At 48.2% G+C, this 12,884-nt stretch overlaps 1 protein-coding gene and 1 long non-coding RNA gene across 4 annotated transcripts in view; one reads left to right on the forward strand and one right to left on the reverse strand.

The window, feature by feature from the left end:
- The first annotated feature begins 2,043 nt into the window (after positions 1 to 2,043).
- LOC130039529 (uncharacterized) lies at positions 2,044 to 6,076 on the forward strand. Its single transcript, XR_008794923.1, has 3 exons — positions 2,044 to 2,323; positions 2,881 to 2,946; positions 4,446 to 6,076. It is a non-coding gene; the product is annotated as an uncharacterized LOC130039529 (long non-coding RNA).
- Positions 6,077 to 8,125: 2,049 nt separating this feature from the next.
- CLIP1 (CAP-Gly domain containing linker protein 1) overlaps positions 8,126 to 12,884 on the reverse strand; it is a 78,845-nt gene continuing 74,086 nt past the window's right edge. For all 3 annotated transcript variants that reach the window (XM_056131398.1, XM_056131400.1, XM_056131399.1), the window contains 4 exons: positions 12,711 to 12,861; positions 11,892 to 11,941; positions 10,514 to 10,638; positions 8,126 to 9,775 (listed from right to left, as the gene is read on the reverse strand). In XM_056131398.1, the coding sequence (XP_055987373.1) occupies positions 9,550 to 9,775; positions 10,514 to 10,638; positions 11,892 to 11,941; positions 12,711 to 12,861 (552 nt within the window). In that variant the 3' untranslated portion in view covers positions 8,126 to 9,549. The remainder of the gene's footprint in view (positions 9,776 to 10,513; positions 10,639 to 11,891; positions 11,942 to 12,710; positions 12,862 to 12,884) is intronic.

The following is a 12,884-nucleotide window of genomic DNA, read 5'->3' on the forward strand; positions in this document are numbered from 1 at the left end:
GATTTTTCTGGAAAAAGAGCTTGAGCAAGACCGTTACTTTTAGCCTACATAATACCCAGTAGCAGTCCTTGACTTTAGAATCTATGGTAGGGAATTCAAACGGTCTATACATGAATCATGGTTACTTTGCAGGATGTTACTACATCGTACTGTGAATATTCTGTAATACTAGGTTGTAAGTCAGTAAACTCTAGATTGGAGAGAGAGCCCTGGGGCAAGGCAATCAGCAAACCCAGATTCTTTCCCTGGCACCTCATACTGTCCCCAGTATCCCCTCCAGGAGTATTGCCTGAGCAGAGCTCGGAGGAGCCTCAGCACTGCTGGATATGGTTCCTAAGTCCACTCACAAATATAAGTAAGCACCCATTTTGTGGAATATAATATATATGGTCACAGTCTTCCCGTTGTTCATCGATTTGCTTGAGCAGGCCCAGTAACGTCTCCATCGTGAGACTTGTTGTTACTATGATTGGAATATTGAATTCGTCGTGGGTAGCTTGCCAGGCTTTGTCGTGCAGGAGAGATACTCTCGGTAGCTTGCCGGGCTCTCCGAGAGGGGCAGAGGAATCGAACTCGGGTCGGCCATGTTGGCTGCATGCAAGGCAAACGCCCTACCCACTGTGCTATTGCTCCAGCCCATAATATATATATATACATATATATATATACACATATATATGAGATTGCTATCCAAGGCTAGGAAAATGGGGGCCAGGAGGACTGGTCAATGGTTGGAAGCTACCACAAGCATAGGGGACAGAGGGTAGTTAGGATAGAGTAGGGACCAGTCTGGCAATAATGCTTGGAAATGGTTGGAAATCACTTTGGATGGGAACTGGGTGTTGAAAGTAGGTAAAGAGATATACATAATAACCTTTCCATATCTGTATTGTAAACCAAAAGGCGTGTGTCCGAGAGAGGGGGAGAGAGAAAAGAGGGAGAGAGGGGGTAGAGAGAGAGCACTGCAGAAAGGAGGAGGGAGAGAGAGGTGCTGTGCCTGCCTGGGGGAGTAGGGAGACTGGGAACATTGGTGGTGAGTCATGTACACTCTTGAAGGTGTTGGAACATGATATGACTGAAATCCAATCATGATCAACTCTGTTTATTTCACTAGGATTACAAAAATTCACAAAGAAAATAACATTTTTAAAAAGGCAAAACAAATTTAAGTCAATCTTGAAATTTTAAGCGAGCAGCAGTGCAGTGGGCTGGTGAGCGGTGTTAGCAGAGCCTCACCTGGCAGCTGTGGTGGGAGTCAGCTCCCACACTCCAGAAGCTTCCGAAGCTTAGCGCCCTCTCCCTGGCCCAAACTGATCCTTACTCATTAGCGTTCATTGGGGGGCTGCAGGGGCTGAAGCATACGAAGCATATCCCTCCTGCAGGCAAATGCCTTAATCCCTGTACTATCTTCAGCCCCCGAAGGTGAGACTTTTCAGCAGGACAACGACCAATTTTATCTTTAGTTATTTTGTTTCTTTTATTTATTTTGCTTTTTGGGTCACATCCAGAGGTGCTCAGGGGTCACTCCTGGCTCTGCACTCAGGAATTACGCCTGGCGGTGCTTGGGGGGTCCTATGAGATGCTGGGGATCGAACCCGGGTCGGCCGTGTGCAAGGCAAACGTCCTAACCGCTGTGCGGTCGCTCTGGTCCCTTCTCTTTATTTTATTTCAACCAAAGAAACAAAACCAATGTTCTGCGCCCCACCCGCGGTGTCCAGGGGCTGCCCGTGCAGGGGTAGTCCCGACGTCTTAGCACTACCACTGCCGTCTCTGACGCCAGTTCTCAGCAACCGGGGGCTCGAGGGCCGCGGCGGGGGGCCGTGCAGGACACTCGGCACGAGGTGTGATGGTCCGGGGCTGGGCGGAACCAAGAAGCAGAATCCCATGCCGGAAAGAGGCTCGCGGCCGCCGGCCGCTTCCGGCTTCCAGTGGCAGCGTGATGTCACTCTTTTCACGTGATCGTGGCGTCACGTGGCGGCAGGGCTGGGCTGCGCCAAGGCCGCGCACCTGTAGTCCGGGCTGGTGAACCTGAACGTGCTGCGCGAGTTCCTGGACAAGTGCGCGGGCAGCAAGCTGAGGGCCGGGGCGGGTGGCGGCCTCTGGGGCCGGGGACGCCCCCCAGTGCAGGCAGCCCCGAGAGAGGGGGCGTTGCGCTCCCCGCCCCTGAGGCTCGGCTCTGGGAAGGAAAACGGGGGGCGACTCGAGTTCGTCTCGGCAGGACGAGCACAGCCCCGCGTCCAGGCACTCCCCGCTGACCCCGTGTGCGGGGTGTCTCCGCATGCGACCCTGGGTACCACTTCTCCCAGATGCCTGTTCCTCCAAGGTTAGCGCAATCAGTTACGCCAAATAAGGAAAAAGGACCCTAGTGTTGCACAGGCGAAATGCTCACAGGGCCGCTTGGCATTCGTCCTGGCCCCCAGTGACACCATCCTTGCATAGTTAGAGGCGAAGGTCAGCTGGAGGCCTGACTCTCTCGGGGGCACATGACACTGTCCCAGCTTTCCAAATACTCTCTCAGAATTAAGATACCTATGGGATACCTACGTGAGAGATTTTTATTTGATAGACGCTGGATTATATGATGCCTGTTACATACTGGGTTGAATGGTTTCCTTGGCAGTTCACCCATGGGGTTCATGACCCCAGTCTGACCCCAAGACACTGCATACATACTCTTTGTGGATGACAGTGATTGTGGTTCCGTGGCCAGTAGCACCCCTTGCCCTGATGCTGTTTTTCTTCAGGCCATGAAATACGTGTGGTCAGCTATTGCTAACTGCAAGTTTTGTTTGTCCAGAGTTTGCAAATGACTGTTGTTTGCTGTTGGCTGTTATTGAAATTCCTTTTCCTCAAATAACGAGATGCTTCTCCCTCCCGCAGGCAACAGTTTGGGATGAGTATCTCACAGGACCGTTTGGCTTGATTGCACAGTACTCACTTCTAAAGGTAAAATGGTTTTGGTTATTATTATTTTTTTTGAAACTGTCATTCTGGACTCTAGCAAGAGTAATATGATGTTCCACTTCTGGAGTAATTGGTGTGCAGAGCTGTCTGGTTTTTAGAATCACTGACACTGTTATGAGTGATAAATGTTTCGTCTTCTGTGGACTTTTGTTTATTTATTGGAAGTAAAAAAAAATTTTATTTGGGGATTTTTAGGAAGGGGACAGCTGGAGTGATAGCACAGCGGTAGGGCGTTTGCCTTGCACGCAGCCAACATGGCCGTCCCAAGTTCGATTCCTCTGCCCCTCTCGGAGAGCCCGGCAAGCTACCGAGAGTATCTCGCCCGCACGGCAGAGCCTGGCAAGCTCCCTGTCACGTATTTGATATGCCAAACACAGTAACAACAAAGTCTCCAATGGAGACGTTACTGGGCCCGCTCGAGCAAATCGATGAACAACGGGAGGGCCTTTACCTTTTACCTTAGGAAGGAGACAAAGGGAGAGAAAGTAACATGTTCAAGAGGGACATGGGCTTCTCCAAAGGCAGAGAGAGCCCCTACACACATCCCAACATTATATAGAAAAGCACAAAAGTCCCCATGTCAAGGAGAGCTGCAGGCACCGCATTTGCTCGGCTACATGGGCACAAGCAGCTCAGGGGCTCGGGCAGCATAAGAGCCTTCATTGGACCTTTAATGGGTGGGTGTGCACCCCCCTCTTCTCCTTGACGGAGCGGCATGTCTTCTGATTGTTACTTAATGTGGCTCAAAGTTTTTCAGACACAGGATTGGTTACTTCTGCCTGAATTTATACACCTGGCTTTGGGGAAATCCAAATTTTTATACTAAAGTGGTTTTTTATATTTTATTTGGGGGCTCGTGCCAGGCAGTGCTCAGGACTTACTCCTGGCTTTGCACTCAGGATCACTCCTGGCAGTGCTCAGTGGACAGTATGGGGTGCTGGGGATAGGACCCCGGGTCAGCTGAATGCAAAGCAAGCACCTTCCCCACTCTACTTTCTCCCTGGCCCCGGATCTCCTGAGCACTGCCCCAGGGCACCTCCTGGTGGTGATTCTTAGCAGTTCAATGATGCTTGGTGCTGTGGTGGCAGGGATATCCCAGGCCACTCCAGTGGCCTCTCTTGGGATGCACATGGCAATGCTTGAGACCCTTGTGGTGCCAGAGGGCAAAGTTGGCAGTCATGTGTCAGTCATGTACCTTAACCCCTGCACTCTCTGACTCAACACTAAAGTATACTGTGCTTTGGAGCAGGAGTGTTACAACATCTGAGTTTTTGTTGTTGGTCAGTTTTGTTTGGTCCACCCCTGGCAGTGCTCAGACTTACCCCTGGCTCTGCACTCAGGAATGACTCTTGGTGGTGTTTGGGGACCGTATGGGAGGCTGGCAAGCCAACCTGGGTTGGCTGCCTGCAGTGCTGTCCGAGTTTGGGTCGGCTGGTAAATTTTAGGGGTTCTGTTAACCATTTGTATCTGTGCTTTCCTAGGAACATGAGGTGGAGAAAATGTTCACACTCAAAGGAAGCCGCTTGCCAGCAACTGATGTCAAGAATATCATTTTTTTCATCACACCTTGGCTAGAACTGATGGATATAATTGCTGAAAATGTGCTTAGGTATCTCAGAGCTGATGGTTGGTCCATACAGAATCATTTCTCTAGTGGTTTTAGTGCTCATCAGGACACCTTTGCTTGCCAGCATTTTAGAAAGTGGATCTTTGGACAGATATGAGAGTGTGCCGGAGGAGAATGGGGGGTCAGGAGCAGGATACTCTGCAGTCAGCCAAGGATAGATCCTCAGAACCCAGTGTGGTCCCCAAGTCTGCCAGGAGTGATGTCTGAGCGCATAGCCAGGAGTTATCCCTGAGCACCTGCAGGTGTGGCCAAAAAACTGTAAATAGAGAATGGGAAATTTTGTGTATTGGGGGTTGGGGAGGCAGTGCTAACCACATAACCCCCCTCTCTCAGGACAGCAGAAAGCTGTGGCCTGTCTCAGTAGAAGGACCCAAATTTCTTTATAAAAAGAAAAACAGCTAATGGTTCTTTTTCAAGTACTGAATACCATATGCTCAAATTTCATAAACAAAGTCAGGAGAAACTGATTAAAATTTAATGCTGCAGCATCTATGGAGGAAATGCACCAGCCCAGTCTGCATTACATTTGATCGATGTGGCCCCTAAGGACTTAAAAGCATGCGGGCTATTTGTGGAAGATCGGGCGTGGTGTGGAGTGACTTTTTATTTTCCTGAGAGCCTTCACCCTAAGATCAGGGACGAGACAAGAATGCCCACTCTCTCCACTACTGTTCAATATAGTACTGGAAGTACTTGCAATAGCAGTTAGGCAAGAAAAAGATATTAAGGGCATCCAGGTAGGGAAGGAAGAAATCAAGCTCTCACTATTCGCAGATGATATGATACTATACTTAGAGAACCCTAAAACCTCTATCAAGAAACTCATAGAAACAGTAGGCTTGTATAGTAAAGTGGCAGGCTATAAAATCAATACCCAAAAATCCATGGTTTTCCTATACGCAAATAGTGAAAGAGAAGAAAATGACATGAAGAAAACAATTCCATTCACAATTGTTCCCCCCCCCAAAAAAAATCAAGTACCTGGGAATCAGTATAACTAAGGAAGTAAAGGACCTGTACAAAGAAAATTACAAAACACTACTTAAGGAAATAAAACAGGACACGAGGAAATGGAAAAATATCCCCTGCTCTTGGATGGGGAGAATCAACATTGTCAAAATGGGAATACTTCCCAAAGCACTGTACAAATTCAATGCGATCCCTATAAGGATACCCATGACATTCTTCAAAAAAATGGAGCAAACACTCCTGAAATTTATATGGAACAATAAGCCCCCACGAATAGCTAAAGCAATTCTTGGAAAAAATAAATTGGGAGGAATCAACCTGCCCTGCCTAACTTCAAGCTCTACTACAAAGCAGTAATAATGAAACCAGCATGGTACTGGAACAAAGGCAGAGCTGCAGAACAATGAAACAAAGTTGAATATACTGACATCTACTCCCAAGGATATGAGCATCTAATCTTCGATAAGTGGGCAAGAAAAGTGAAATGGAGCAGGGAAAGCCTCTTTAATAAAATGTGCTGGCAAAACTGGATGGCTACATGCAAAAAACTGGGTTCTTTTTTTTTCATTTTTTATAATTTTATTTATTGAATCACCATGAGAGCAGTTACAAAGCTTTTGGGTCTAAGTCTTGGTCATATAATGAAACACCCATACCTTCACCAGTGCCCATTCTCCACCACCAAAAACCGCAGTATAGGGGCTGGAGAGAAAGCACAGCAGGTAGGGTGTTTGCCTGGCTCACGGCCGACCCGGGTTCTATTCCCAGCATCCCATATGGTCCACTGAGCACCGTCAGGAGTGACTTCTGAGTGTAGAGCCAAGAGTAGCCCCTGTGCATCGCCAGGTGAAACCCAAAAAGCCAAAAAAAAAAAAAACACCACAGTATACCCCCATCCCACACCCTCTCCCTACCTGTGGAGGAGATGATTTCCACATTACTCTCTCTCTACTTGGATTACATTCAATATTTTTGACACCGGACCCACCATTATTATTTGGGATTTTATCCCAACACTCAGATCTGCTGAAAAGGCAACAGTAGACAATTTGTTTTCTATTCCTGGTTATGAATAACATATGATGTCGTGTGGCTGCAGTAGTGGCTGCGTGATTTTGAAATTCCAAAATTGTAACATTGAAATCTGGAGGGATTTCTTGCCAAAACCTGCTGGGTTCCGAGATTTGTTCCTGAGTCTCTGGGATCATGGCCGTTAAGCAGCTTAATTAGGAGCCAGAAAGGCCGTTAGTGGGCGGCGACTAGGGGTCTTGCTGGGATGGGGAGGAAAGGGCTGGTCCCAGCCCCATCCAGTGAGGCCCCTCGTGTCTCATCACTGCAGGCCCAAACCTGACTGTTCAATGACCTCTGGCGGATGGTGGCCACTGAGCCGCCAAGGGGGAGCAGGCGGAGGGACAGCACCCTTTCTCCCCTCCGGTGGCCCGGCAACAGTAAACTATTGTGTAGTCCGGACGCATTTCTGACAAAAGCTGCTGGGTTTCAGGATTGGTTTCTGAGTCTCTGGGATCATGGCCGTTAAACAGCTTGATCACAAGCCAGAGAGGCCGTTTGTGGGTGACGACTTGGGGTCTTGTTGGGGTGGAGCTGGCTCCACCCCCATCCCGTGAGGCCCTACGTGTCTCATCACTGTGGGCCCAAACCTGACTGTCCAGTGGCCTCTGGAGGATGGCGGCCAGCGGGCCGCCAGGGGGAACAGGCCAAGGCACCAAATCTATTCCCACCTCTAGTGGCCCAGCGCCTGTAACTTACTGCAGGGACTGAACACATTTCTGCCAAAAGCCGTTGGGTTTCGAGTTTTGTTTCTGAGTCTCTGGGATCATGGCCGTTACGCAGTTCAATCAGGAACCAGAGAGGCCATGCCTCCAATTATATAGCTGAACTGGAGGTGGTTTGTGGGTGTGTCTCCCACATACCTAACTTTTGCCTGTTTACTTTCTTGGTCAACTCTGCCCCAAGTTTTTGGGGTCTGGCCAAAGGCACGGCAGAAATTTGGGGGTACCTGGAAGTCTGAAGGCGCCATCAGGCTGCTGATGCACTTGCCTCACAGGTACACACTGACCTGCTGGTGGCACCGTACGCCCAACCCAGTGCTTCTTAGGGTTTACTCCTGCCTCTGCACTTAGAGATTGCTCCTTCCAGGGCACAGATGACTGGATGGGATTCCTGCCATTGAACCCAGATCAGCCACATGCAAGGTAAGTACCCTACTCACTGGACTATCTCTTTAGCCCAAGATAAACGCTTTTAAGAAAATGGTATAGAGGCACAGAGCAATAGTGCAGCTGGTAGGGCATTTGCTTTGCAGGTGGCCAATCTGGCTTCAATCCCTGACATTCCATATAGTCTGCCCAAGCACTGTCAGGAGTGATTCCTGAGTGCAGAGCCATGAATAAGCCCTAAGACATCACCAGGTGTGGCACAAACATAAAGAAACAAAAAGAAATTGGTGTATCAGAGTTCCATTGTAGAAACTGTTTGACTTATTTGACTCTACAGTTCTTGATTGCTAGCCAAAAATCTTTTATAAATAAACCTGAGAATAATCAGTTATCACTGGCAAAAAGGAAATAATTTTATTAAAGTAGATATAGAACACTTGTTTGCTCAAATTTTAATACTGCTTTACATAGTTTGTGAAACAATTTCAATAATGTTTATTACTAAAAATTTCAATTGATACAGATCTTTCACTCATGAGACAGTTGATAATCCCCAGAAGAAAATACATCAAAAGCATATATACAATTATAGAAGTCCTTATTATACATGTAGCCTGCATGGTACATTATTTATCACTTTTTACAGAACTAGAAAACATTCAAATGAAGATAAATAGATTCAAACTGGATGATAAACTTCTGATGGTTGAGGTCCTTCATTTAATTTTTTTGTGATAAGAAAATCCAAAATTATTAATGTTGAATTTCTCATCATACATTCATCTAAAACCACAGTGAAAAAAAGTAAACCTTGTAAAGACAGTAAATTGGTTGTTTTAGGTGTTTCACAAGTAGCTGGTTATCTAATCCATCAAGTGTTGGAGATTTCTGGTAGATAAGAAAAAAATTTTGGAGAATATGCTGTTATTTGTATTTGATAAAGAAAAAAACCCAACTGAATCAAACTAGTTTCATAGCCTTGTGATACTTTAATTTCTGGCTTCATCCTTTATGTCCTGATGGAGAGTTGAAGTGCTTCCTTTTTCATAAAGGTAAAAATGTCAACAGAAAGATACATCCTGGGTTTGTTTTTCAAAATATAGATTAAAAATATATACTATAGAAAGCTAAAACTATTCAAAACCCAGTCAGTCAGCACCCACAGTAGGGTCCAGTGGGTGCAACAGCAAGATTAGAAAAAGTTCGAGCACAGCAGGGTCCCCTGCCCCGAACCCTGTCCGGCTTCATTTCAATCAGAGTCGCACTGAAGTGGATCAAGCCTGAAATAAAGGCACTACTGACAACGGTAGTGCTAAAAGCTCAGGTATTTTTTGATATAGAATAAAATACTTTAAATGAGTGGATAAAAATGCGAAATGGCACAATTGTTCCCTAACTCATTCCAGTGTCAAAGCTTAACCCAAACATCTCAATATACAAATGCAGCCTGGAAACATTTTAGTGCAAATAGGAAAAGGAACGGCATAATTTAAAGTTATTTAAATAAGGTACTGGAAGGGGAAGGGTTGTTCCATGAGGTTCCCTTAGGCACAAACCAGAGTAACATCCTCTGGGTGCAAATGTCTTATGAAAACTGATAAAACACAGGGAAGATAATATTCGAGGTGTCAGTTCACCTACTTGGTATTTATTCTTCTAACCTGTGAGGAAAACTAGAAGGATGATTTGTTGAAGACCAAAATAGTTCTTAGATTTGTTGACGGGGTTGAAAAATAAAGTAGGTTTTCCTGCAGTCTGCACGGATGCTGGTGGCTGTGCTCTGTGGAGAGTAGCCGGGGTGGGGTGGGGGACTCAGAAGGTCTCGTCGTCGTTGCAGTTACTGGGCCAGTGTCCGAACACCTCACAGATGTCACAGTACGGCCGCTCCTCGCCCCGGTTGCCGTGGTGTGTGGAGTGTGGGGGGTCCTCGGACACTTGTGTCTGCGTGGGGCAGTCCTCTGTGTCATGGAGGTCAAAGCAGTCGCAGATGTCACAAAAGAGGCGAGGCTTCTTCTTGGCCAGCTTCTCCTGGTCGTCACTGGGGGCAGAGGTGGGACACTGATCAGTAACACTCTGGAGGCTTTCTGGCTTTTTTTTTCCCCACCTTTTTGAGTCACACCTGGCAATGCACAGGGGTTACTCCTGGCTCTGTACTCAGGAATTACTCCTGGCAGTGCTCAGGGGACCATATGGGATGCTGGGGATCGAACCTGGGTTGGCTGCATGTAAGGCAAACACCCTACCCGCTGTTACCCGCTGTGCTATCACTCCTGCCCCTAGATTGTTTGTTTGTTTGTTTGTTTGTTTTTAAATTTTGGTTTATGCTTTGTTTTGGGGCCAGACCTGGTGGTCCTCAGGGCTAACTCGTGGCGTTACACTCCAGGGAGCAGACGGAATTCCAGGGGTGGAACCCGGCTTGGCCTGGTGCCAGGCAGATACCCTCAATGCTTCCCCCACAACGGAGGCTCTCTCACAGCTGCCCTGCTAGCCCATGTCCTCCTAGTCCTCTCTGTCCCTCGCTGCTGCTTCCACTCCACAGAGGCCTGTGTTCACCCCAGAACAGGCTTCACTCTTCCTCCACCCTCACAGCTAGCTAAGGAATTTCCCATCAATACGACCTTGCTTCACATATATGCACAAAAAGAGGCTCTCTCGCTGGGAAGGAATCAAAAATACAAGCAGGGCACCAGCTGGGCGGGCAGAGCGCATCGGGACCCCCCGGGTGACGGGCACACGGGAACAGACTCAGGCCAGGAAGCACAGTGCAGAGAATTACCTATCGTAATTGTTGAGGTCATCCCCATTCCCGTTGAGAGCCGCCTCGGACATCATCTCCACTTTCATCTTGAGGTCCTGATTCTTTCTTTGGAGGTCCACAATCACGGAATTCAGGAAATCAATCTGTGTTAAAGGAGAGCGTGAGATGGTGAGCCAATTGTGGGAGCCATTGGAGCCCGCCACAGAGAAGGCTGGGCCCCTCTGCCAGTCCCTGCCCCAGGGTTTGAGGCAGCCAGAGCTCCCCTTTCCCTTCCTAAGCGCAAGCTCCCGGGTGCCCCAGGGAAGACCCCCGGAGGACATGCTGGGCCCCCTAGGTTTCTTTCAGAGCAGGGAGTGAAGAGGGGCCTTCCCTCTCCTACAAAGACAGACTCACTTCTTTAAAACTGATGTGGGGGGGGGGGGGAATCCCACTTTACAAAAGCAAGCATGACTGTAGTCACAAACATTCATGTTTCATTTAAAACATGGCGCGTTTGTGTCTGAGTGATAGCACAGCGGGAAAGGTGCTTGCCTCGCACGCAGCCAACCCAGGTTTGATCCCTGGCATCCCATAGGGGCCAGCAGAGAGCAGCCAGGAGTAAATCCTGAGTGCAGAGCCAGGAGGAAGCCCGGAGTATCGCCAGGTGTGGCCCCCAAAGAAAGTATAAAGAAAACCAGAAAAATAGACTGATTCTTTTTCTCCCTCAGGGCAAGGTCTGATGAGGAGTCTCTGAGAGTGCCCAGGCCCTCCCACACTGGCGCCAAGAAACGATTCCCACTTCCCTCCGAGACACGGTCCTGTTAGGAGCTACCGTTCAGGAAGAGGAAAAGGCCAGAGCAAGGATACAAATCTAGAGGGGAAAGCCAGACACGCTTCCACGGACACACACACAGACATGCTCCCCAGTGCTCGCGTGAGCACACACACTCACAAATGAGGAAAACAACAAACCATTTGCTGATTAGGAGGAAAGTGTTGGCGGCAACAGGAGGCACAAGTGGAAGCGGAGGCAAAGGAGAGAGAAAACAAGGTTAGCTGGCTTGAATGGTGGTGTGGAAATTTGAAATAAGCATGGTGAGAAGGTGTAATAGTTGTGGGATTGGTGTTGAAATACTGAATGTAATCAATCAATAATGTGAACAACCTTATGAAACAACAAAAACAACAACAACAACAACAAAACCCAACAAGGGCCAGAGCAATAGTGTAGGTATTTACTTTGTACCCGGCTGACCTGGGTGGGATCCCCGGCACCCCCCATGGTTCCCCAAGCCTTACCAGGAGTGATTCCTGAGTGCAGAGCCAGGGGTAAGCCCTGAGCACCACGAGGTTTGGTCCCCAAACTAACAACCAAAATAAAACATAACAAGGAAGCAACACAGCAAAGAAATATTACCTGATTCTCCTGGGCCCTTTCATCCTCATCTGCTTGAGAATCAGAATTACCTTTTAGTTAAAAAAAAAGAGTGAGTATAGGTCTTTGAAAATGTGCCTTTTTCCGAGATTAGTACCAGGAAATTTACTCCATGGCTTGGAGGCCAACCACACATACTAGGGAAAAAGGGAGCTCAGATAGAGAAGTAGACTATAGACCAAACATGATTGTCACCCACTGCCTCTTTTGCAAACCACAACACCCAATAAGAGAGAGAGAGCAAAAGGGAATGTCCTGCCACAGAGGCAGGGTAGGATGGAGGGATGGGGGGTGGGAGGGATACTGGGATCCGTGGTGGTGGGAAATGGGCACTGGTGGAGGGATGGGCATTTGATCACTGTATAACTGAAACCCAAGCACAGAAATTTGTAAGTCTACAACTGTACCTCATGATATCTCACTAATAAAAAAAAATGTGCCTTTTTGGGGCAGCAACAGTTCAGGAGGTAGGGGGTTAGACCTCTGGTCCCCTGAATGGTCCCTTGAGCAGGGTGGTCCCTGAGCAGAACCAGCAGTAAATTCTGAGCACCGCAAGGTGTGACCCCAAAACCAAACTAACCCCCATCCCCAAAGTGCCTTTTCGCCTTGTTTTGGTCTCTTATTTTGGCGCCAAAGCTTGTGGACCCGGGGACACTACCGCGAGCCCATGCTCCAGGCAGGTGCCCAAGTTCACCCTCCTGTGCAGCCAGCTGGGGGGGGGGGGGTGGAACAGGGGGGCTGGTGCCCCCCGAGGTGTGGGAGAGGGCGGAGAGCAGGCACCCCTCAGCGGTAGTATTTTACCTGCCGAGCTCTGGAGTTGCCTTTTGTTCTCTTTGAGTTGAAGCTCCAAGTTTTTGACCTTGAGCTCGAGCTTCACCTTGTCGGATTCCAGGGATTGAACAACTGAATGCAAGGACTTGGCAGAGGCATTTTCTCCCCTCAGCACAGAGACCTGCAACACAGGGGTGTGGCTTA

Source organism: Sorex fumeus, unplaced genomic scaffold (assembly GCF_029834395.1).
Source record: "Sorex fumeus unplaced genomic scaffold, SorFum_2.1 ptg000087l, whole genome shotgun sequence".
In the NCBI taxonomy this organism is placed as follows: Eukaryota; Metazoa; Chordata; class Mammalia; order Eulipotyphla; family Soricidae; genus Sorex; species Sorex fumeus.